General features: G+C 44.8%; 1 protein-coding gene across 2 annotated transcripts in view; it reads right to left on the reverse strand.

Annotated features, from left to right (window-relative positions):
• Window positions 1-5,864: 5,864 nt before the first annotated feature.
• NHEJ1 (non-homologous end joining factor 1) overlaps window positions 5,865-26,938 on the reverse strand; it is a 76,302-nt gene continuing 55,228 nt past the window's right edge. For both annotated transcript variants that reach the window (XM_065880861.1, XM_065880860.1), the window contains exons 6-8: window positions 7,539-7,656; window positions 6,856-6,974; window positions 5,865-6,386 (exon numbers count right to left, since the gene is read on the reverse strand). In XM_065880861.1, coding sequence (XP_065736933.1) covers window positions 6,312-6,386; window positions 6,856-6,974; window positions 7,539-7,656 — 312 coding nt within the window. In that variant the 3' untranslated portion in view covers window positions 5,865-6,311. The remainder of the gene's footprint in view (window positions 6,387-6,855; window positions 6,975-7,538; window positions 7,657-26,938) is intronic.

Consider the following 26,938-nt stretch of genomic DNA (forward strand, 5'->3'; position numbering starts at 1 on the left):
TTCTGATGGGAAGCTCAGTTCCCACCAAGCAGTCCCTGCTTTAAAATGGCTTTGATGAATGACCCACAGGAGCCATGCCAGTCCCTGAATCATCACATGGCACCCCAGGTGGGAAACATCAAATGTCCTCTGATGTTGCTCCACTCCTGCCCTATATGAAGAGATTAAATACCTGCAGTTTCGTTTGGCACAGCTCTGCTATTTTCATTCTTCAAATCCTAAAAATGCATACACGTTGACCGTTCAATAGTCCACGGTGCTGGAACCAGGGCCTCGCTGTACTTCACCTCATTGACTGAGGACACCTCCAAAAGCAGTGTGGTGGCAACTTGTGCCCAGTGGGTGTGTGACAGCCAAGTACAAACTCAAAGTTGGCCCCTTCGCAAGCTGGGTGCCCTAGGATCTACAACAGGAACATCCTCTGCCTTTTCCTGAACGTAGCACATGTTAATTTTCCCCTTCCGCACAGTCCAGACACTGCATCTTTCTGGTTTTTTTCCAAAATGCCATTGCACAGCTTACCTATTCCCTCTGTCCTGCTATTCTAATTATATAAATTACCCTGCCACAGTTAATTCGTACTTATTCAAGAGAGCACCACAATGGACATTACCACTACCAGGAAAGCACTCAAGTTGGGGTATCAGTATCACCTTCATACATCATCACAGCATTATTTATATTGCCGATATATCAGGTTACTAAATGAAACAGAAATATTTATTACCAGCTCCCCTTCCCCCAACCAGTGCCTTCCTATTCCCCCATATGTGACATATGACCAACTGGCATTGCTTTGTGCCCTGGAAGCACCAGGCAGTAGTAATAAATGAAACTGGCGGTCTTTCCTTCTCATCTGGCAGGAGTCTTTTTCTGTCTTGAATAAGGGATCTCTTTACCAACCAGGATTCCCAGCAGTACTGCTCTTGACCCCTGAACACACACTCAGACCCAGCGGGGGCTTCCCCACCAGCTCCAACTTGTTTCACCACCGCCTGCTCAACCTTCAAGGCCTGGAGTGGGAGGGGAAAGACAGGATGGAGTGCCAGTCGAGAGGATTACCCTTCCCCTACTCCATCCTCCCTGCTCTTGTCACCCATTTCTGACTGGCTGTCGATCCTATCAGGGGTCCATAAAGCCAGGAGGACTCTGGCCCAGGAGAGGGGGGTAGGGGTTAGGCAAACAGGCCAGGGAGGCAGCTGGTTGAAATTTAACCACAATATTCTTGGTCTCTATTGTTTTGAGTGAGGCCCAATATTTCCACAGCAGGATTATAGGATCTGATTAACCATGTTAGACAACAATGCCGAGCTGGGATGGGCTTCCCCTTCCAGCTGCCAATATGAAAAAGTAAATACAACACCCAGATTTCAGAAGGGACTCCCTGCAGCCCCCAAGCCCTACTCCCCAATTCTAACCCCAAAGTGAGGGGAGGGAGGAAGAGTGTGACACTGCATGCTCCTTTAACTCCTGGCCCTCAGCCGCCGGCAGGACGAGTAACCTGGCACAATATTCCCAGGTGAGTCAATGGCTGTGTGCTCCCCACACCCTGGAGTTTTCCAATGCTTCTTCCGGGTTCCCTAGGCTGGCCCAGATTCTCACAAACCCATGAGAGTTAGGTGCTGAGAGGCTAGCGCTCACTCAAAGGGTCCAGGAGTGTGGAAAGCACAGCAAAATCTGTTGGGTTCCAGGACAGAGAAACCGAGGGCAGGTAGGATTTCACAGCTTTGAAGAGACTGAGCCTTTGCTAGAATGCTTTGGTGCTACCTCATGACTTCCCATATGCCAGGGTAGAAAAGTGAGACCCAAGAATTGAGGGGAAGCTTAAAGCCCACCATAAATGCAAGTCTCAGGAGAAAAGTATTCCTTGATAGCTCTGGGATGGAAGACAGAGGATAGATGGGCTTCTAGATCCTCAAGTAGAGATGGATTCCCTAGGGTCCCTCGCCCATCACAGACAGACAAGCTACCTCACACCCTGCCTTCTCTGAATGTTTCCCCTCAGGGTGGGATCTTCTGAAGCCCTGTCCAAGAGAACATGGAAGAAGAAGAGAGCATTAAGAAGCCCTCGACAAGAAGACCCTGCAGCAGCTTCCAGGAGGTCACAGCAGCCAGGGGAAATCCTCTCTCCAGAGCGTGGGCTCCCTTCTCTTCTGGCATTTCTCTCTGTATCTAAGTGCTAGCAGAATCCACCACAGTTCTGTGAGTCCGTGCATTTACTCATGTTGGTGACAGGGACTAGGAACCAAGGGTCTTGAGCTCTGAGTTTAGTGGCTTCCTTGTAGAATGTCACTTGCTCCTTTTGAACAGTTTCTTCTTCAGGAAAATTAGAAGACAGAAAAATACTTCTGGGAAGAGCTCAGAAAAGCATATCGTGATTGCATGAAAACCCAGCGAACATAACATTGCACCCCTTAGTAGTATAATCCCAACACGGTGATATTTTTTGATTTAGCGTTAAAAACTGACCCTGTTCTCAGAGTATATGCCAATGTAAGGATGAAAACAAAAAGCCCATAGGAAATCTGTATATAAACACTGATTATATTAACAGCACAAATAGCAAGGAGGTGGGCAGAACAGATAAAGTGAGCTTACTACATCACGAGGAAGGGTAATTAAGAGGATTTTAGGTTTCCCCGATACTCTCTGGAGCAAATCCCCTTAGCTTTGTAAACAGGAGGAAATGAAGGACAGAATAATTGGAAGAAGGAAATGCCCCTGGTGACAATGTCAAGAACGAGACCAAATCTAGGACGAGGAGAAAAGGCACGGGCTTTTCCATCCCCACTCCCACCATCTCTGTACAGACAATGACACACCGGCTCCTGCTGATCTCCCAGCAGACCAGGGAGGAGGAGGTAAGGGCTTCGGAAAATGGGAGGTTTAAGTGAACAGGAACGCAAGAAAAGGGAGTTCAAATGGACCACCGGATAAAATTAAGAAGTAGTGGGCTGAGTATTCAGGAGACTTGAGCATCTCTCCCTCCCCCAAGTGCTCACCGAAGGTGAACTGTATCAGACCCGTGGAAGGATCTTGGTCCAACAGGAACAGATTCTTTCCAAGTCCAGAGTACAGGAGCTCAGATCTCACTCTTTGCCACTTTACACCCTAGGGACTCCAGGGCTAGTTCCTCAGGATTCAGTGGGCAGAGACTAGAAGCTCCTTCCTCCCTTTTCAATAATTTTACTACCCCTTGGAGACACTCCTTGATCTGGGAGATTGGATGATTGGTGACAGAACAGAGAATGACCCTCGTGGGGTTTTCCAGGACCCAGCTCGGGCTCTGCCCTCAGGGCTGCTGAGAAAGCCCTCGGTGAGGCCTGAAGAGAGGAGGTGCTGCCCAGCTGGAGTGCTAAGGGATGAAGATTTCTCTCCCAGCAAAGAGCTGGCCTCTCCTGGCTGACCGTGGGGGAGGGGTGAACCACCAGCAGGGCCAAGTAGGCCTTGCAGCCTAGGTGGCGCTATTTCTCTACTTTTTAGGTCAAGTTCCTGCAGGAACTTCCTCGAGGTCCCTACTCCTGCTCCTGGTTTGCTGGCTTGCTGCTGTAAACCACCTTATATTATTTTTTTTTCTAAAAATACTCCAAAGCAATTGAAAGAGTCCCTTCTCCCACCAGCCAGCCCTGGCCCCAGCCCCAGCCCCGGGGAGCGGGTGGGTAGGCGGGGAGGTGGGCCACTGCTTTATTAAACACAGGGAAAACTAATATTTACGGAATAAAATTTATGGAGCAGCCACGAGAATTCGACCCTTTTATGTGCATGTGGAGTGGGGCTGGGCCAGCCTGGGGGCCTCAGGGAGGGGCCCAAGCCAGGGGGCAAGGCTGGAATACAGCCTGGCTAGGCCAATTTGTCAAGGCAGGGATTTCCCTGGAGTTACCCTGGGATGAATGATTTTCAAACACCACCCTTTGCTTTGGGGGGCAAGAGCTTCAGAGCAAGAATGACTGAGGCAGGGCCTTGGGGAGCAATGTTTCTCTAAGGGTGTGTTTGGGCAATACCCCCATGGGGGCAGCAATCTCTGGGGATAAAGGGGGCAGTGGGCGGGGAGGTCGTGAGGCATACTCTTACTTAACCTTTTTAAAAAGTTACACATTCTTTTGAGAACATGAAAAGAAAAATTCTGCTGTTAAGATTTTACTTATAATTTTAGGGGATTCTAAAACCCCTGATCCCTCTCTGATTAAAAATGCCTGCTCTTGAGACTGTGCTCTTAGGGCAGAAGGATTATCTAGGGTAAAGAACCCTTACTTTCCCCCAGCTTGCTGCGGAAGTCTTTCCATTTTTCATGTGGTCTCATACCTTGAAATCTGGCCATCTAAATTATGCCAAGAGAAACTAAACAACAAAGTAAGTCATCTGATAGATTGTTTTTACATAGTTCCCAATTCACTTCAATGACAGTCACCACCAGGGCACAGACTGGGTCTGAGGGTAAAGTAAGTTATCAGCAGCAACTGGGAATGAGCCCTGGTGGAGCTCTCTCAGGCTCTGCCAGCAGGTAAAAAGGCCTGGTGGTAAGTCCTGGAGTCCGCCAAGGCTCCTCCCTTGAAGAGCTAATAGGAAGTAGAAAGAACATCCTCTTTGAAAAGAGGCAGCCTCACGGGAGAAAGAAGGACGTTACATCCTTCCTGGAAAATGTTTTCGGTAATGTATGTAATAATGCAGTTTAGAACTCAGCTGTCTGGGTTCAAACTCTGGCTGTTACTTATTAGCTGTGTGACCTCTGATAAGTCACTTAGTCCCTTCAAGACTCCATTTCCTAGTGGGTTAACAGTATCTTCTTCATATGATGCTTTGAGGATTCAATGCCAGGCACTTATTAGAGTACCTGGTATACATTAACTGGTAGCTGTTTTTTATTGTTATTATAATCATTATTATTTTATGATTACTTGGATCATCCTCTTTCCCCCCAAGACTTGACATGGGGACAGACACACCAGTCCCAGCCAGAGAGGACATGTGGACGAGGAGGCCTTTGACCATCCTAAGTAACTGAACCAGAAAAGGCCTCTACCTAACAGCTCCCAGTGAATATCTGAGTTCTACTTTCCTTCCTGTCTCTCCAAGGTAAAGTTTCAGATGGTCTTACCTATAGAGGAAAACCTAGCAGAGAAGGCCAAGGAACTCTGCGAATCCTCTTCTGCTAAATCTTCTTTTTTTTTTTTTTGGCCATGCCATGCAGCTTGTGGAATCTTAGTTCCCCGACTGTGGCCACAGCAGTGAAAGCACCGAGTCCTATCCACTGGACAGGCAGGGAAGTCTCAAATCCTGCTAGATTTGTTCAAAGAGTTCACTTTCTAATTAAGATTCTGCCTATCTCATACAGTCTTTACATATTTTCCTGCTAAGCACTATTCATTCTATACATCAATTCTTTTGGTTCCAGAGAACTCCTCTGGACATATTTCCTGTTCCCTGTCATCCTATCTTTTCTAATTCTTCTAGTTACTATGTTATTTGAAGTGAAGTGAAGGATGGGAAAATAAAATTCCTTTTTCTCCCACTCCGGGAAACTAACTTGGCCCTAGGGCTCAGAGCTCTTTGTAATTTCAATCCCATATTCAATCCCATATTAACCTGTTGCCTATGCCTTGGAAATAGACCAAAATAAACCCATATCAAGTTGGATGAAAGAGCACAGAAACCATATGTTCTGCTATCTTGTGCCCACCATGGAGAGAGGTCTCAAGATCAAAGCTCTCGATTGGAGGCTTAGCACAGGCCACAGAAGAGAAGTATAAGAAGAACCTGAAGGATTAGACCGAGGGCCTAGACTTCATCCAGAGACAACAATGGGGTGGGACCCAGTAAAGTGAAGTGAGTTGGTTATGTGTTCCACAGATAAGCAATCTCAAAAGCAGGGGAGTGTGAGTGCTTTTTATTCCATGCTAAGGAGAGGAGAGGGTCTCTGAGGAACACCTGGGACTGGCTAGGGACTCTTAAGAAAGGTAGACAAGGCTTCCTAAGCATGCTGTGCCTTTCTGCAGACCTGCCCCATACACCTAAAGTCCATGGTAGATCCTGGGTCTAGAGAACCTTCACCAAAAGAAAGGAGGGTATGGGATTCCCAGAGATTGGCTTCCACTCGGACAGGGAAGGCCAGTGCCCGATGGATTGGAGCCAGGATTCCCTCAGTTAATAGTATCCATGCCTGTCAACATGAACTTCAGTTATCTTGCCCTTACAGTGGAGTCCCTGACTGTGTAACTCTGTGTCAGAGATGCTGCTGTCACAGGACCTCCTTTCAAGGTGACACTAGGAAACTACTCTCTGAGTCCATCCTCAGCAGCTGAGACAGTGACAGGTTAACTGAAGAGCCCCCTTAGCTTCTTCCTCTTGACCTTCAACAGCTGAGGTCTCTGCATAGGGCCTGAAGTAACCTAGAAAAAAAGGAACCCAAGTTAATAGAGGTTTTAAACAGTTCCACTTAAGTTAGGAAAAGAAATTCCTTCCTCCCATGGCTCTGGTTAAGACGGGTGGCTGACGCAGGAGTTCTGAAGTCCGTGTCAGGCAGTGAATGTGATATAAGACTCTATGCAGGAGATACGCACATCACTTCTCCCCTAGGGAAAAACCTCATAGACCATCACTGCAAGTGCGATAAGGCAAAAAAGGAGTCAAGGTCCATCATTCAGAAGAACCGCAGAGAGGAGACAGCAAGGGAAGATGTAAAAGACCATGACTCTGCATCCAGAAATCCACAATTTAGATGCCTGGTCACAAATATCCCCCAGTGCTGTTAAGGCAGTGTCAACTAGGTGACAGTTCCAGGGACCACTGGCTTGGGAGCTATAGGTGCAGACTCTCCCAAATCTTGAAATGCAGTCTAGGAAGCTGCTCACGACTTACTGTGGGCTCTTTTTCAGGCACTGGGAGGGATGGTGCTGAGGAGGCCGGCTCTTCTGGCTGATTCAGAAGTTGGCTATCAGTTCCTTGTGAGGAGGCACTGCTTGAGGTCTGGGGATCTTCTGATCAGAAAGATCAAGGGAAGATAGTGATAACTGCCTTCTTCTTACCAGAAAGGCATTAGCATTTACCAAGCATTCTGATAAAGCCCAGGCTTTGGTACTAATATGTAAACAGACACAAATCCACTTCCAACTAACTTCTGGAAAGCGCTGTTTCTATGATGAAGATTCTCCAGGCCACTTTAACCACGTAGGACAAGAGTTTCCCTGACCCAGAACAGCTCACTGTTCTTCTACATATTGCCTGCCATGTCTCAGGTAGGGAGATTAATTTTTTTCCTGGTTCTCTCACTAATTCTCCTAAGCATGTAGACCAGTTCTAATAAAGCTTTCTGCAGTGATGGAAATGTTCTGTATCTGAGCTGTCCAACCTGGTAGCCACTGGACACATGTAGCTATTGAGCACCTGAAATGTGCAAATGAGGGGATGAATTTTTCATTTTATTTAATTTTTATTTATTTAAATTTAAATAGTCACTATTGGCTAGAGCTACCATATTGAACAGCACAAACCTAGACCCTAACTCTAACCCCAGGAGACCAGGTACCTCTGGAGCTACTCACCAGTGCCTCGAAGCTTCTGTCCCACTTGGATCTCTTGTCTGGTGACTGCCATATACAGACTCTGTAGATTTGTGACAAAGGGTTTTCCATCACCAACACTGCATGCCTCTGGTAGTTTCTACAGGGGAGAGGAGATGCTATCATTGGTGACATGGTATTGCTAGAGAAAAGAAACTTGATATCCCACTGGCAGAACTGGCATCAACCCTAAAAGAATTTATACACAGAATTTAGATCCAATATAGGACATCCATATCCAAACCTGTTAGGACCAATATAAAGACCTCTTGGGAGGTCTTCTCCTCTGAAAGGCAACTCCAAACAAATATCTTTATTTCCTTCAATACTTATGTCTATTATGTTTCCCCATGAATACCTCATAGGTTTGTAGGTTCTTTTGTCCAAAAGGATGACCTCTTAGAGGACTGTTTTATGAAATCATCTTCCCTAAATTGTCCCTGAGTTGTACAGATTACTATTTTAATTAAATTCACTCCTAAACTTCTACACTGGAGAGAGAAAAAGGATGAAATCCAGGAAAGGGGAAAAAGAGCAAAATGGGAATGACAGACTGAGAGAGAAGAATAAATTATGGAGCTATGACATTCAGTCAAAGGAGATGGGAGAAACAAAGTTAACAAAGCTTTGGAGGCTTGCCTGCTATACTATACATTGTGCTTTACTATAATCCATGAACTCACATTGGGGGTGATATTTCCCCCAAGTGGGGAGAAAATTTGCTCTTGGGGGATGAAAAAAATCTTACTCTTTTAAAGTATAAAGCACAGATACACAAATAGTACATAAACAGAATTTTGGTTTATCTATGGTATTAAAATTTCCTGAGGGGGGATGATTAGGGAAAAATGTCTTAAAAGGTTCCTCAGGGAGGTGATAATGAAAAAAAATTGAGGAACACTGCTACAATCATATTATATTTATCTGTTTCCTTCATTATGGAATGAACTGTGGATTTATATCCACAGCAAAATGCTTTGCCTAGTTCAGGTTTCATACACTTGGCTGAACTGAGTTTAAGTAATGGCTGAAGACTTAAGAAAGTGCAATAAAAATGAGATGAAAGAGTATGGTGTCCAGTGGACCTAAACCTGGCTGTACTTCAGAATCTTGGAAAGGGCCCAGAACCACTTCGTCTGTCCCTATGCATGCAAATCGCCATGGCTCCCAGCCAAGTTAGCAGGTTCTCCAAGGGAAGCCAGGCCAGCAGCTCACATGGGAACAAGCCCAGGAATCCTGGATTGGCCCACGTCTTATGTCAAGGGCACTCTCTCTGTGCTATAAGGGCATTCATTTCTGAAAACCCACTGTGGGAGAAGGATGGAAGAGAGAAAGTGGGAGAAGCAGTGAACTAGTTGCTGAACCATGGTTAAGATTATACAGCTCTTTCCCTGAGCATGGTGGTAGCTGAAAAACTTATGGATCCCCAGGAAATGTAACATAGATTTCTACTCCAACCCTACTCACATAAAGACTGTATCAGTCTTGGACTTTCACTGGAAACCGCAGATGTAACATTGATTTCTACTCCAACCCTACTCACATAAAGACTGTATCAGTCTTGGACTTTCACTGGAAATCGCAATCAGTCAGGAGCCTTGAGTGCAGACGTTGCTTCCAGCAGTAATCTCACTAGGAGTATAACAGCCCTCCTCAGCAGCATCCCCTGAGGAATGAACTGAAACAGGCCACCGACCTCTATCTCACCTCACTCTCCTTCCTAAGTTCAGCTCTCCAACCCCCAAGCCCCAAGCCACCTCCTCCAGCAGAAGGTCCTCTACTCTACGGCCAGAGAGCCCTGACAGCAGAGAGGCAAACGGCTGTTCTCCGTCCTCACATCTCATGTCTCTGGGGTCTCCCTTCATACTGTGGCCTCTCTTAGGGTCACCCACACGTGGTTTGGTAGGCACTGCGCTGTCTGTACAAACGGGCCAGGCAGAATCTAGGCAGTCCAGGGTCATCTCCTCCTGCCCTTTCTATGGAACTAAACAGACTCATAAAATTTCCAGGGTGACCTTTAGCCAGTTCATCTATTTAATCTCAAAATGAAGTGCCAGAAATAAAAGGCCACTGGAGCTACTGCTGTCCTGGACCTAAGTCCAAATCCAGAACCTGTATCTTAGCCCTTCCTCCATCCTTCCCCTTCTCAGGGAGATCTGGTCCTGGAGCTGCTACCAAAGGTCATCCCACCCGATTGTCTATTCTCAGAAAAGTACTAGGAAGAGAATATTGGTACATTTCCTGCATATTTACTATGTGCTAGACACTGCTCTAAGTATTTAAAGGTATCAACCCATTCTGTCTTATTCACTGCTATTTCCCTGGCACCTAGAACAACCTGGCCCACAGGGGATGCTCAATAACTATGTATGAATGAAGGACTATGGTTGGCATGAGTATGACCCCATCTTGCTGAGGCAGTTACAGCTAGTAAGTGGTGGAACAAGATCAGAATCCAGACCATGTGGCTTCAGGGCCCTCGCATATAACAGCTACCCTATTTACCTCTCTGAAGCATAGAATTTTAGTCTAAAGGGCAATACAGCCTTCCCCAGGATTACAGCCCTTAATTCCTTGCATCACAGATCATCTGCAACACAGATCATCTGCGTCACAGATCATCAGCTGCACCCATCCAGCTCAGAAACAAGCGCCCTCAGGGGACAAGGAAAACGTGAGCAGATATAAAGGAGGCAACTGGCCCTACCTGGAACTCTCAGAGGGCTGAAGGGCCATACCCTTAATCCTGTCCTAGCTGTTCCCCATCATCAGTGATCCCTTGGGTATCATTCTCAGAATACGCTAGGGAAGACAGGTGGTGAGGCCTGAGCCTGGGAAGGAGAAATACTAGTTCCCTGTGCAGGACAATGGTAGGGGTGAGCTGGGGCGGGCAGCAGAGATCAAAGGGAGAAGCTGGAGTCAGGACTAAGAAAAGCAAATAGCAGTGCCCCCTGCTATAAGTACACCTGAGCCAGGAGCAAGGTGTACCAGCCACAAGCGGGTCATTGCCCAGAATGGGGCGGGGAAGAAGAGCCAGGTCAGTCTACTGTATAATATGTTCATCTGATTAACCCAGAATCAATTCTACTCAGCAGAAAGGTTACTGAGATTCTACCACGTGCCAGGTGCTACAGGACTGGGGGAGGGGAAGTGGATGCACCAGTCCTTCCCTCCTCAGAACAGGACAGAGTTAGTATAAAGATAAATAAGTCAGGGCTTCCCTGGTGGTGCAGTGGTTAAGAATCTGCCTGCCAATGCAGGGGACACTGGTTTGAGCCCTGGTCTGGGAAGATCCCACATGCCTCAGAGCAAATAAGCCCATGCGCCACAACTAACTGGGCCCGTGCTCTAGAGCCCGCAAGCCACAAATACTGAAGCCCGTGCACCTAGAGCCCGTGCTCTGCAACAAGAGAAGCCACCACAATGAAAAGCCCGTGCGCTGCAATGACGAGTAGCCCCAGCTCGCCACAACAAGAGAAAGCCCGCACACAGCAATGAAGACTCAATGCAGCCAAAAATAAATAAATTAAAAAAAAAAAAAAGATAAATAAGTCAGGGGCCCTGCCTCAAAGAGTTTACAGTCATACGTGGGACAGAGGCAGATGCAGGCATCCCCCACTTTTTGAAGATTTGCTTGATGTCACTTTGCTTTTAGGAAAAGCCTACATTAGTACCTGTTTTTGCTAACTGGAAGAAATCCAAAAAAGATTTTCGCTTTTATGAAAGAAGGTAATTTCTCCTTCACTTTACCCCATTTCAGCTTATGAAATGGTTCATAGGAGTGCTCTACTTTCAGATAGAAGGAGGAACCTGTATGTGTGTATGTGTGTTTTTCAGGCATTATGCTATTACAGAGTTATAAACAAAGGGTAATAAGAACCCAGAGAACAAGGAAGGGACAAAGTCTCACTGAGAGTCCCGCAAAACACTTCAGAGGTGGTGACATTGAGTTAAGCCTTTGCAAGGTTAGACTTTGAATGTGGTGGAAGTATTTGAAGCACAAAGGTGTGAAAGGACAGGACAGGTGGACAGATCTCATGGGAAATGAGACTGGAAGGCTAAATTCATATCCACAAGATGGCAAAGGACTTTGTTTTCTGAATTAAGGATATGCCCATGGGAATCCCTTTTGTTTCACAAAGTGGCTTTCTCTGCTATACAACTACTTGCCAAGGCTTCCTTGGCATCAAACTATTACTGATAAAACATCGAGGAGTCAGAAATTCCTCAAGGTTTCCCTTTCTAGGCTTTCTACATTTAGAACCTCTTCACTACTTACTGCTGGTACTGTGACCCTTTAAGAGCCACAAGAGCTACATCACTCTCCTGTCTCCAGTAGCTCTGTTACTCTCACCTCCAGTCCACGAGGACTTTGGCCCCTGCTATACGGCCACATCAGAAGCGTTAGGAAAACCAAAGTTACAGAAATCATAAAGGGCATTTTATTTCCCCTTCTTGTCCCTATGGCAGCCCATCTTGGTTGCTAGGCCCCAAACTCCCCTCCTTTAACCATAATTCCCATCTTCACTGAGTCTAAAACTCACTCCCAGTGGTCTGAAAATTCTAAGACCCCCTCCAACCCCATGATCCCAACAGGATCTGTTGGAGCAATCCCAACTGCCACTTTCAACTAGAAATGAAAGGTCTGATCCTACCTCCACTCCCCACCCCCATCTCATCCCTCCTTTCCTCTGAGGCTGCTTCAGAAAAGAAACCTTTAGAATCCTGGGTAAGGAAAGGCTGGACCCGGATATACTGCTCACCCTACTCAGTATGGACCCACTGGTCAAGTATACAGGTTTAAAAGACAGAAGAGAAGGGAGAAATGAGCAAACTGGAGCCCCCAACACTAGCCCTGAGTAGGTCTTTGGTTCTGGCACCAGCCCCAGAAGCTGGCACAGCCCCAAGGCCCTGACACTGACCATCACAATATCATAACCGCCAGGGCAGGGCCCCCAACAAGTGACTTCCCAAGGGTAAGAATTCTCTCCTCCCTCTTGCAATGTGGTAAACTGCTGTACTGGATACAAACTTCCCTCCCTAGAGGGCCCAAGTCAGGTTAGGAAATCATGGTAATCTTCATCATTAGCTCCTCTTTGCGGTAAAAGCATACTGAGAAACCCTTCTAACGTCTCAGATTACCAAAGGTTTACCAAAATAAATAGGGAGGAACAAGAAAACTGGTTTGGGAAGAGGACTCCAAGGAGAAAGACTCTTCGGAATAGAATTCCACCCCCCACACACCATCCATTCATTCGACAAATATTTACTGATTACCTACAGTGTTCGCGATGATGTGGGTGCTGGGGATACAGTATATTGAACAAAAGAGATAAAAATTCCCTGCCCTCGGGCTTCCCTGGTGGTGCAATGGTTGACAGTCCACCTGCCGATGCAGGGAACACAGATTCATGCCCCGGTCCGGGAAGATCCCACATGCCGCCGAGCGGCTAGGCCCGTGAGCCATGGCCGCTGAGCCTGCACGTCTGGAGCCTGTGCTCCGCAACGGGAGAGGTCACAATGGTGAGAGGCCCTCGTACAGCAAAAAAAAAAAAATTCCCTGCCCTCCTGAGGTTTACATTCTAGAGAGGGGAGATCAACAACAAACATAGCTAATTAAACCATATTCTCTATCAGATGGTGTTAGCACCACAGAGAAAAATAAATCAGCACAGGCTGATCACGGGATGGGGCAGGAATGTGTTGCAATTTTAAATAGAGGTCAAAGAAGGCCTCACTGAGAGATGACACTTTAAAAAGGCCTAAAGGAAAGTAACAGGATGATCCACTGGCTATCTAGATCAAGTGACCAGATTCCCAGTTTGCCTGGGTCAGTCCCAGTTTGTGCTTGTTGTCGTTTATTAGTAGAGCTCCTTTTCTCTCTTATAAGTGTCCCAATTTGGATGATAAATTAGATGGTCACCCTATATCAGAGGAAGAGCATAGCAGGTCTGTGGATATGTGTCTGTGTGTTTATTTGAAGTCGTGAGATAATGTAGCATATGATCTTTTATCCTGTAAGATGGGAAACCACTGGAGTTTATAAAGAGAAGAGTGAAATGATCTGATACACATTTTAAAAAGATCACTTTGAATGTAGAAAGACAAGTGGGTAGATCTGTTAGGCTGCTACAATAACCAAGTGGGAGAGGATAGTAGCTTGGGCCTGGGTGGCAACAGTGGAGGTGGTGAGAAGTGATCAGATTCTGGATACATTTGAAGGTATGGCCGATAGGATTCATTGATGGATTGGATATCAATCCATCAATGGATGGAATCCATTGAGAGGAATCAAGGATAGCTCTACTCCAGGGCATAAGGCAGATGTTACAGAGGGATGATCCAGAAACCTAAAATAAAATCAGAGATAACTTGAAATGGCTCATGGGTCGAAAACACAGACTCAACCTGGGTAGGAAAACAGGGAGACTCAGTGGGAAAGGTGAACCCAATGCCCAAGAGAAGTATCAAAACGTTTAAAAAGAGGAAGCCATAAGTGGCTTCTCACTCAAAGAGGACGAAACAAAACCGTCTAGGAATTAGGGGGAAAAATGTCTCAGAAAAAAAAGATAAGCAGAAAAAAGCTTTAAGTTCTGGGTTTAGAGTTACAAAGACTCGGATTTGTACCTAAGGTCTTCTATTTGCTAGCTGTGACACTTTGGGCAATTTACTGTATTTAATCAACGTCCTATTTTAAGAGAAAAAAAGAGATGGAGGGTTGGGTAGATATGGGGGGTGGGGAGGGAGGACTGAGACAAACAATATCTACATCATAGAGTTCATGAGAGGATTAAACAAGCCAGTAGAATAAGTACCCAAGAAATCTCTGTCCCCTCCCTTTGCAAGACAAAGGAGGCTCAAGAAATGCCCTAATGAGCTCTAGTACTTAGAGAAACCAGGGTCTCACCCAAATGTTAACCTTTCCCCACTGTGTCCCAAAGCATATGATCTAAAAATTCAGTGACTACTCAAAGCCCAGGTCAGGGAGATACAGTCACAGAAACCCAGCTAGTTACCTGTGGGTAGTTCACTGTCCACCATGGCCACACGAGCCCAGTCCTCAGTCTCCAGTAAGGACCAAGGTCCTGGCTTGAAACTCTGGCTTTGCCAGTTAGCAGCTATGTTACTAACTTCTTTTAGCCTTTGTCCCCTCACCAGAACAATGAGGAGACCAATACCTACTTTTATGAGACTGATAGAAGGATTATATGAGGTAATACATGTAAAGGTTGCCTGCTTCTTATAAATTATGTCTCCTGACCTCCCCTCAAATGCTCTTATTGCCTCTCAAATATCTCCTTTACTCTCCCAATGTGCAGGACCTACCCAAGACGCCAAGGTTTCACCTTCATTCTCCTCACCCTCCTTTTTTGGGAGGTGGTGGGTATAATAGTGGAGAGTAAAACTTCCTATTCCAGAAGCACACAAAACACAAACAGCTTACTCCCTGAAAAACTTAACTGAAGTCCAACAATGATTCCACCAGGACCCCTTTCTCACTGCCATTTCCTGCTCCCCAATGAGGTCTGGGCAAGGGGCTCTGCTACGGTGTTTCCATTGTAAAGTAATATACACTCAGTAAAGGCTATTTGGAAAGCAGAAAAACGTGATCTGCAGATATGTCATTCAAACAGTCAGTCATATGTTTTTGATGGGATTAATCTCACAGCTTCTTCAGAGCTTGAGAGGGAAAAAAAAAACATTAATAGGACAGAGAAAAGAGATGTGGTGGTGATGTCCAGGTTTTCAAAAGACGACCAGCTCACTCTCCCTTCGCCTCCCTTGAAATTTTTCCACAGCAGCTCACTTGGATGAGGTGTTTCAGGCAAGATCTAAGCCCAAGGGGTCCCTCTGTGTTGTCCCTCACAGAATACGCCTCTGAATTCCCTCAGTTCACTGATCACAAACCCTGGTGATTTGGGAGAGACCCGGCGCTCTAAGGATACGAGGCGCGCTGCCCTTGAGATCGTATGTGAAGCCGACGAGACAGCTGACCTGCTCCTGTGTTTCGTCTGGCTTGGCTTTGTTGGGTCTGCATCACACGAGGCCCACCCTGACCATTGTGCCCTGCCGCAGCTGACCTCACCATGCTCTCCCTTTGGCCTCTGGTTCCTGAGCACCCACCCACTCAGCACTGGGCGCTACTAGGGGAAAAAACACAAACAGACCTGAACTTAATCTTGTGTTTGAGACCTTGCAAATTAATTATAGTCTACCCCAGCCCTCCCCACTTTTAAAACTAGGTGGGAGAATGGATGCATGCGTATACTCACCTAGCCAAGCATGCATACATGCAATCCAGTTAAATCATTACAGCACCTTCTTCGTGGTCTGCCCTTCAAAGTGGGATCATTTTGCTGCCTCACTCTCCCTCACAGTGCTGGAAATGCAGCCGAGATAAAATAGGTGCAGAGTTCAAAACAGTTTGAGATAAAGTCCAGATGTCTCTGGTTCTGCTTGAGGCCTAGGTAGCTCCCTGAAGTGCACAGTCAGAAGAGAAGGGAGATGGGAAGAAAGACTATAAAGGGAGGTCCAAACAGAACGCTTGAATAATATTAGCAAGATGAACATTTTGGAACGCTTTCAGTGTACTAGGTACTAGGCTAAGCATTGTAATCCATTATCTCAATTAATATCCACAGTAAGCCTCCCAGGTAGGCACTGAAATCATTCTCAGTTCATACAGGGGAAACAAAGGCTCAGAGATGAAACTTGACTAAGGCCACAGCTAGAAAGTTGCAGAATGGGGCAGCAGAAGGCCCAGGAAGCTGAACTCCAGAACATACACGTGAACCACTTCACTGTATCTCCTTGTAAAATCACCCACTGAGACAGCCATTTCTCCCTCCTATCCCCCAACTCCCACTCCCCAGAAGGAGGACGGTCCCTGGTCTGAGACCTAGTGGTACTAGAATGTAGCTCTCTCGCTTTCCTTCTGAAACCTCCAAAGAGCCCAAGAGACTGATAGAGGGAAAAGACAAAATGCCCTCCAGAGAAGGAGAGCCTTACTTAAGTCCTTGACTGTCCTCCAACGGGACTAGAAAATCAGAAAAATGAATCTCTGGTATGGGGAGGCTCTAGAGTCTAAATCTCCTTTTAAAATAAGTACAGCCCCTCAAAGTCATAGCAGGAAGGCCCCTCAGCTCTGCCCCAAAAGAAAAATAATGGTAAAGGGAGTGGAAGTGAAGGTGGGGGCAGGGGCCGCCGCTCTCATAAGAGCCCTTTGTGGTGGCTGCCTCTGAAAGGAGGTTTTGCTAGACAAGGTGGAACTTCTCAAGGTGACAAGCAAATGGTACAGCCTGAGCGGTGACCCTCTGCTCGCTTGCAAGCACCCCCTCCCCTCCGGAGGGCCAGAGCCTACACTGTCCCCGAAGCCCCACCCAGCGCCAGCACAAACCACGGCTTTCTAACTAACAAGGAGCAAAGGGGCTGGGGGGACGCAAGTGGTTTCCTGGGGGGAAGGAATCCTCAGAGCCCCTCAGAAAGTGCAGTAGCAACTCTCATTCCTTCTTTTTCTACTCCCACTCCTTCTCCAGGAAGAACAAGCAGCTCCTGTCAGCTCTGGCTCAGGGTGGGGGTGCCAACCAGCCCATCGGGGACAACCAGTCTGAAGGATAGTTTAGCCCCTCTCTCAAAGTCAGCCACCTCACCATCCTTTCTCCAGGTGGAAATGAAACAAGGAGGTAAAAACCAAAAAGAAAAGAGCCTCAGGTTTAAGGACAAAAAGAAAATCACAACAATACAGCAGGCATCTGACTCTGAAAGCTTGTGATCCCTGCCCTGTGCCATGAGCACTACACAGGAACAGATACTTCACTTTTTCCCTGTATCAGTGGAGAAGAGAGGACAGTCAACTGGGTCTGTAGGGCACAGAGGTGATTTAGAGGACCCGGCAGTATTATCTGTAGGACCTCTACCACCAAAGGGATTCTCTTTCACTCCCCATTACACGCTTGACAGCTGGGAACACAGCCCACGGCGGCTGTGATCTCATGGGCTCCTTGCCCCCGCCCTTCCTGTCCTCTCCACCCCACGTAACACACACACACACACACACACACGCACATACGCTCATGATAAGGGCCTGATCTTCATGACCTTAGGTAGGCAAAGATTTCTTAACAGGACATTCATAAAGGAAAAGATTGATAAATTGGACTACATCAAAGTTAGGAACTTCTGTTCATCAAAAGATACAAATAAGGGCTTCCCTGGTGGCGCAGTGGTTGAGAGTCCGCCTGCCAACACAGGGGACACGGGTTAATGCCCCGGTCCAGGAAGATCCCACATGCCGCGGAGCGGCTGGGCCCGTGAGCCATGGCCGCTGAGCCTGCGCGTCTGGAGCCTGTGCTCCGCAACAGGAGAGGCCACAGCAGTGAGAGGCCCGCGTACAGCTAAAAAAAAAAAAAAAAAAAAAAAAGATACAAATAAGAGAGCAAAAAAGCAAGCTATAAAGTGGGAGAAAATATTTGCAATACATATAACCAACAAAGGACTCATTTTCAGAATATTTGAAGAACTCTGAAAAATCAATAAGAAAAAGACAAATAACCCAACAGAAAATTGACGAAAGGCTCGGTCATAGCTAAGTGATCAATAATTACATGAAAATGTACAGAACCTCATTAGTCACTGGGGGAGTTAAAAAGCCACAGTAGGATACCACTACATATTCACCATAATGGCTAAAAAGAAAAGGCAGATAACACAAGTGTTGACAAGGATGTGATACAACCAGAACTCTCATATACTGCTTGTATGAGTATAAATTGATACAGTCGTTTTGGAAAACCATTTGGCAGTATCTACAAAATCTAAACATATGCATAACTATGAAGCAAATGGGTAAATAAATTGTGGAATAGTCTTACAATAAAATATTATACAGAAATGAAAATTAACAAAGTACAACTAACATGGATGAATTTCATTAAAATTTTGTTGAGTGAAAGAAGTCAGACACAAAAGAGTACATACCATATAATTCTACATATATGAAATTCAAAACAGGCAAAATTAATCTATCATATTAAAAGTCAGGACGGTGACCCTTTGGAGGCAGTAGGTACTGAGTACTGGAAATTTTCTAGTTCTTGATCTGGGTTCTGATTACACAGCTATGTTCATTTTGTAATTCTTCAGGCTGTATGCTTATGATATGGGCACTTTTCTGTATGCATCTTATACTTTGACTTTAAAAGTTTATTAATAGAAGAAAAACAATTTGGCAGTTCCTCCGAAAGTTAAACATAGAGTTATTATATGATCCATATAGTTATTATATTGCGCTCCTAGGTATATACCCAAGAGAATTGAAAACGTATGTTCATACAGAAACTTACACACAAATGTTCACAGCAGTTTTATTCATAATAACCCCAAAGTGGAAAATGACCCAACTGTCTATCAACTGACGAATGAATAAACAAAATGTGGTATATCCGTATAAGGGCCTATTATCCTGCCATAAAAAGGAATAAAGTACTGATACTTGCTTCAATGGATGGACCTTGAAAACAATGCTAAGTGAAAGAAGCCAGACACAAAAGACCACATACTGTATGATTCCATTTACATGAAATATTCAAGAGAGGTGAATCTACACAGAGACAGAAAGTAGATTCGTGATTTCCAAGAATGGGGGGAGTGGGGAATGGAAAATGACTGCAAGTGGATATAGAGTTTCTCTTCGGGGGTGATGAAGAGGTTCTGGAATTATATAGTAGTTGTAGTTAAACAACTTTATGAATATTGTAAAACCACGGAATTATATACTTTTGCTTTATACTTTTTTGGTAAATGTTATGGTATGTGAATTATATCTCAATTTTTTCGAAAAGATTTTTTAACAAAGATAAAGTCTCTAGTCTCCCACAGTCCTCTGCCTGTCCTCCACTCTATTCCCTCTGTCAGGAAAAGACTCTCAGGCTCCCAACAGGCCTGGACAACGTTCAAAGGACTTTAACACAGTCAGTGGAGCAGATTCCTGCCTAGTGGCTGAGTAACTGGCGTTATCACAGAATGGGGACAGAGCACGGGATCTAGAGTCACATGGGCCTAGCTTTGAAAATAAGCCCACCACTTACATATTCTTTTTATGATCTTGGCTAAGTGTCTATTAATCTCTTTGAGCCTCAATTTTCTCTCTATGAAATGAGTAGAATAATTCCTATCACTGAGGGTTGTCGTGAGGATTGTTAAATGAGATCATGGACGTAACATATTAATTCTGCTCTCTTGGAGTTCCAAGGAACCTCAGCTACCTGAAGGCAGCCAGAAGCACTTTAATTTGGCAAAACAGTGTGGGCTCTGGAGTTGAATTGCTTACACTCAGATCCCAAGTCCATTACTTTATCCTTCTAAGCCTTAGTTTCTCCAGTTATACAATGGGAATAAGAATACTACGTGCATTTTCGAGTAATTCTGAGGATTAAATGAGATAACGCATGTAAAGTCCTCACTACACTGTCTGGCACATAGAAGGCACTCAATAAATATTAACTGTTATTATTAATTCAGCCATTAATCAAAACTGTTGACTATGTCAGATAGTGTGCTGTGTCCTAAGGATAAGATGGAGTTCACTGCCTTCAAGGAGCTCATAGTCTGGTTGGGGAGTCAGACACATAAACAGATAATTGTTCTTACGGCTGGGCACACACTGGAGCCTTTGACTGTCAGTCAGCAACACTAGGTCTAAGGCATTATAAAACCAAGCTGGATACGTACGGGATGGTGTGGGGTGGGGGCAGCGGTGAACAGACTAACCACGAATTAACAGTAGACCCCTTCTTTTTTCTACAAATAGCCTACAAGAACCTAGATAAATAGGCAGGCAGACTTCGACTTCCTCTTCAGCATTGCTACTAACTGGCCAGGGGCTTAAGGGCATCTCCTGTATGTCTGTCTCCCCCTACTCTTCAAGTGGCTGGTTCCTTCTCATCTTTCAGATCTCAGATCTCAGTTCAAACGGAACTTCTCCTGGTCCCCTCACCATGTCATCTAAAGTATTTGTTCTTATAGCACTCTATTCTTTTTCCTCAAAACAGTCATAAGAATTTTCAATTATTTATGTTTACTTGTTTCCTTTCTCTCCCAGGAGACTGTGAGCTCCTAGAGTTCAGGTTCATTCAGCAAATATTTATTGAGTATCTGCTACATGCTAGGCTCTGAAGTATGTGCTGGGAATTCAGTTTGGGGGTACAGACATGGAGCTTATACTCTATATTTGTTGCAGAGATTTGGGATGGAAGTATATCCCAGTCCTGGCTGAGGACCTCTTCTGATTAGCCCAGTTAGAGACAAGCCCTTGGCTGCCAATCTCTCAGAGTCCAAAACGCAAGGGGCTGGTACTCTTGGGACATCTTAGTTCTTCCTTTTGCAGTCCCAGATTCCCATGCTCACAGTCCAGCAGAGCTTAAGCGAGGGCAAACATCACAACCTCAGAGACATTTCAGCAAGTTCTTTCCTTACAAAGCTATTCACATCAGCATTCTAAAAGCAAGAACAGTCAGTATCGGGCAAGGGACGTACTGTCTGGGATGGGGGTGGGATGGGAGGTGGGGATAGGGAGGCAAAAGGCTCCTTTTAAGTCCTGCAGAGGAGGAATAACTCGAGTCCTCAGCACTTTTCAAATTCAGTGCCCTGAGATTGCTGCTTCCCATAGTCTGAGCTTCTCTAGCATTGATCCTGACCATTCCAAGGCTGCTTCCTGCTAAAACCAGCCTGAGGTCTAGGGATGCTCCATTAGACTTTAGTAAATATATTCAGCAGCAAACTCTCTGGGGATAGGCCAAGAGAACATTCTTTTCCAGGATTGGGAGATAATAAAATTGAAAGGAATATTTAAAAAGCTGCCTCGAATTCTTTGTTAAATGAACAAGAGTGTACATACACACACACAAAATCAATCCTTTACTGATTGATTGATCAATCTATCAATCAGTGTGACTCTGAGCCCCTGGCCCCAGCTAATTAGACCAAGGGTGGACACCTGACCCAAGAGAAGTCAATCTCTAGATCAACCAGATTCTCTTCATTGGGTGTGTGACCCGAAAGCCACAGCATGGATGCTTAGCTTTTTGTGTGTGCTATGGACTCCTTTGCAGTCTGGTGAAGCCTGGGGACCCTTTTTAAATGCATAAAATAAAATATATAAGATTACAAAGGAAATAAATTAATTAAAATGCCATATTCAAGTATTTTTAAAATGTGGGGACTTCCCTGGTGGCACAGTGGTTAAGACTCCATGCTCCCAATGCAGGGGGCCCAGGTTCAATCCCCGCTCAGGGAACTAGATCCCATATGCATGCTGCAACTAAGAGTTCGCATGACACAACTAAGGAGGCCACGATCCACCACTAAGAGGAGCCCGCCTGCCGTAACTAAGACCCAGCGCGACCAAATAAATAGTTTTTAAAAATAAATAAATAAAATAAAATGTGTAACAGAATAATATATGTACTTCTTTATTAACACATTAAATTATAAGATCTAGTAGTAGGTCAAATAACCACCAGAATTTCAAGTAGTGATGAGTGTAAATTATATTTCATGATATCTGTAGCAACCATAAAATGATATGAAAATATCTGTGATTTCTATTGGTGACAAAGTAACAGATACTGCTAATGACATGGTGAATTTTGCTTACATTTGTTTATTTTTTTAATTGAAATATAGTTGATTTATAATATTGTGTTAGTTTCAGGTTACAGCAAAGTGATTCATTTATATACATATTTTTTCAGATTATTTTCCATTATAGGTTAAGATATTGAATATAGTTCCCTGGGCTATACAGTAAATCCTTGTTGTTTATCTGTGTTTTGTTTTTTGGTGTTTTTTTCTTTTAATTAAAAAAAATTTTTTAACAGATTTATTGGAGTATAATTGCTCCACAATGGTGTGTTACCTTCTGCTTTACAACAAAGTGAATCAGCTATACATACACACACACACCCATATCTCTTCCCTCTTGCATCTCTCTCCCTCCCACCCTCCACATCCCACCCACCCAGGTGGTCACAAAGCACCGAGCTGATCTCCCTGTGCTATGCGGCTGCTTCCCACTAGCTATCTGTTTTACGTTTGGTAGTGTATATATGTCCATGCCACTCTCTCACTTTGTCCCAGCTTACCCTTCCCCCTCCCCGTGTCCTCAAGTCCATTCTCTAGTAGATCTGTGTCTTTATTCCCGTCCTGCCCCTAGTTTCTGTTTATCTGTTTTATGTATAGTAATTTGTATCTGTTAATCCCATACTCCTAATTTACCCCTCCCACCCTCTTTCTCCTTTGATAGCTGTAAGTTTGTTTTCTATGTCTGAGTCTATTTCTGCTTTGTATATAGATTCATTTATATTATTTTTTAGATTCTACATATAAGTGATATCATACACTATTTGTCTTTGTCTGACTTACTTCACCAGTATGATATTCTCTAGGTCCATCCATGTTGCTACAAATGGCAATATTTCATTTTTTACAGCTGAGTAATATTCCACTGTGTGTGTGTGTGTGTGTGTGTGTGTGTGTATATATATATATATATATATATATATATACCACATCTTCTTAAACCAATCATCTGTTGATGGGCACCTGGGTTATTTCCATGTCTTGGCTATTGTAAATAGTGCTGCTATGAACACTGGGGTGCTTAAATCTTTTTGAATTACAATTTTCATCTTTTTGGGATACATGTCCAGGAGTGGGATTGCTGGATCATATGGTAGCTCTATTTTTAATTTTTAGGGAACCTCCGTACTGTTCTCCATAGTGGCTGTATCAATTTACATTCCCACCAACAATGTAGGAGGGTTCCCTTTACTTAACACCCCCTTCAGCATTTATTGTTTGTAGACTTTTGGATGACAGCCATTCTGACCTTGTTTACATTTATAATAGAGGAAATGCTAAATTTGTTACAGGTTAATGAAAATAAAGATGCAATCCCCCCCCCGCATCCAATTCATGAAACCCTGAATTCTAAGCATGAATTCTCAAGGTATCCATGGATCCCAGGGTGAAAAACTCCTGCTATAAAGACTTGCATTAGATAATAGTGCTTGCTTACTTAGAAAGGCCATGCAGACCCAGTCAGAGTTAGCAGTAAGGCAAGCCAAAGCCACATGTCAGTCAATAGCTTACAGGAGCAGAAACAAATCTGTCAGTGGGTCTTGAGATGAGCGATCTTGAGATCCCAGAGAAAGACGCTAACTTTCCAGTTCCTGTGAGACATGGTTAGGTATCCTGAAATTAGACACGGACAGATCTCCTTGTGCCTTTTCAATTTACCTAAGCTAATTGAAGGGATTTTCTTCCTTACAATTAATTACTGAAATAATTCTTTAAACAAATGAGTGAACTGAAACATGTTTATAATATACTATGTTTATTTGTATACATTAACATCCTACCGGATTATGAATTCCTTAAGAGTTCAGAGTATGTGTAATCTTAACTCTGTAAAGCCCGTAGCTGCTGATGTCCATGAGCTCGCTGGAGCAGATACTAACAATATCAAATGCCTCTGAGGAGGAGGGAAAGCTGCCTTTCTTCTGCCTATGTGGCTAAACCTGGCAGGCAAACATAGGCAGTTTAGATAGTGAGCTCATAGGAGCCTGACGAAATGGATTAGGATGAAAAATCAAGAAAGAGGTCCTGGTACCATCTGAATCATTGTAGAGCTCTAGGTTTAGGGAGGGCAAGAGCAAGTAAAAATATTTTAAAAGACAGTGAAAACAAATCAAATCAAACATCCAAATGAAAGTGTAAAAAATATTTAACGCAACACTGCAGTGACTACCAAAGTCCAAGCATGGCAAACCTGTTGAGGGTCATGCTCTTCAGACTTGTACCAGTGCCTGGCCCCCCTGAACTCTGAGTTTAAAGAAGGGCACAGATTCCAAGAAATCTGAGGTTCTAAGAAAAAAAAAATTCTAGATACAAAGTCACTTTCCAGAAAATCAAGAACCCGGCAGGCTTCGAGGTTAGGAAGCTGAAGTGCTAGCACGTGAATCGCTAGGCCTGAGTCACCTGCACAGTTCAGCTCAAAATATTCATTCACAACAGGGCACCTGCCTGACACATAGCTGGGGTGGTGACGGAGGGGTGTGACCCAAAGTTGTCCACTCTAAACTCCAGTGCATAGGGAAAACTAGGCAGGCCTAATGAGGCATTAAAGAGATGCCAGAAAAAGATGGAATACTAGGAAAAAAGTGGAGGTTAAAAGATACGCTTCAGGGCTTCCCTGGTGGCGCAGTGGTTGAGAGTCCGCCTGCCGATGCAGGGGACACAGGTTCGTGCCCCGGTCCGGGAGTATCCCACATGCCGCGGAGCGGCTGGGCCCGTGGGCCATGGCCGCTGAGGCTGTGCTCCGCAATGGGAGAGGCCACAGCGGTGAGGGGCCCGTGTACCGCAAGAAAAAAAAAAAAAAAGATACGCTTCAACCAGACCACAACTCAGAACAGGAGTGTGGTTGCACTATGGGGGAGTTGAGGGTGGTGGGAGAAGGGGGCTGGAGAAACAGAGAAGTGTGACTCTGCAGAGGGGTCAAGGCAGGCTTGATTAGGAGGGAATTTTCCTAAATGGATGTAATCAGGCTTGACGCTAAAAGCTGCTTTCTGAGCCTTTCTAGTCCCTCAGCCCAGGATTTCTGCATCCCTTGTCCACTCTCCCCGCTGTAGTCCAGGGACCACAGGGACTCGAAGATGCCTGGATCATTTCTAGGTACAGTACATATCACACTCCTTTGGATCTAGGTTTCACTGAAGAGGAGAGAATGCCCTGGTTACCTAATTAAGCGTTTCCTAACTGATACACTCTCCACTTCCTCGTAGGAAGCCATAATCTTGTGGGTTTAAGATTCCCACTGAGTTTGCTAAACCCTTATCCTCAGGTTCACTTAGGAGGCAAGAACAGGCAGCCCTGACACCAGGCTGACCCTAGGGAACAGAACAGCTACTCCAGGGTTCATCTCCAGGTGAGGGGACGAAGGAAGGACCAAATCTAGGCTCTGGTTACAGGGTATCTGCAACACCTGCTGATAATAAAACATTATCTGTCAAGGCTTTGGCCCTCCAACCCACCAAAACAGAGGAAGAGGGTGGGAGAGGAATTTATTCCCTGTGATGCCCACCCCAGGGGCCCCCCACCCCCACACCACCCCAAAGGCCACTAGCCAGAGTAGAAAGACACCTAAGGGAGAGTCTAAAGAAAAGACTGACCAAGAGATGTGAAAGGCTGTACTGGTCCCTTCCTAGAAAGGGAAGGTGGGCAGTGGATATGAGAGAAAAGCTAAGGAAACACTTGGCCAAATCAGCTTTCTTCCTTTCCCACTTCCACTGAATCTAGTTACAGAGGTGGCTTTTGTAAGATCTGTGGGAGAATAAAGCAGAGAATGGAAAGGAAATATTCAACTTGAATATGTTGCGTTTGAGATGTCTATTTGACTTTCAAGTGGAAATGCTGAACAAGCAGCTGGAAACACAAGTGTGGGGTTTGGGAAGATCTGGGCTGGAGATACAGGCGTAAAGATGGTATTTGAAGCCATGAGATTGAATGCAATCAGTCAGAGTGAAGGTGGGTAGAGAACAGAAGAGGACCCAGGACTGAGTCCTGGAGGGAGTGCAGAAGAGAAGGAATCAGCAAAGGAGCTTGTGAAGAAGTAACCAAGAAGTGGAAAATAAAGCCAAGAAAGTGCACAGCTCTGGAAGCCAAATGAAGATAGTGTGTCAAGAAGGGTGACCCGCTGTATCAAAGGCTGCTTGTAGATCAAAAGAGATGAGAACCAAGAACTAACTATTGGACTTGGCAGTGAGAAAGTCAGCAGTGACCTTTTCAAGAACAGCTTTGGTAGAGTGAGAGTCAAACCCCACTGAAATGGTTTTAAGAGAGAACAAGAGAGAAAATGAGCATCATGAAAATAGACAGCTCTTAAAGGAGTTTTGTAGCAAAGGGGGCAAAGTAGGGTAGTGATTACTGGGCAAAGCAGGGTATCAAAAAATAATAGCACATTTGTATGCTAATATGATAAACTTATAGAAAGCAAAAAGTTAAGAGAGGGGAGAATTACCGGAGCAATTTCCTTGATAGGTAACATGGAATCTAATTGCACAAATAGAGGGACTGCTTTTAGATTGGTAGATGGCTAATTTATCTATGCAAACAAGCCAGTATATGAGGGTATATGTGCTAGCAGTAAGTAGAAGTGGTGGCGTAAGTCTGTTACCATTCACTTCTTATTGATTCTTCTTTTTCCCCCAGCAAATTAGGAAGCAAGGTTAAGGTGATAGGGACTTAAGGAAAGAGAAGAAGGTATGAAATAGTCATCTAGAATGATGGGAGAGTGAATGGATTAGGGAAATATAATATGACTGCCT

This window comes from Phocoena phocoena, chromosome 7, assembly GCF_963924675.1.
Source record: "Phocoena phocoena chromosome 7, mPhoPho1.1, whole genome shotgun sequence".
In the NCBI taxonomy this organism is placed as follows: Eukaryota; Metazoa; Chordata; class Mammalia; order Artiodactyla; family Phocoenidae; genus Phocoena; species Phocoena phocoena.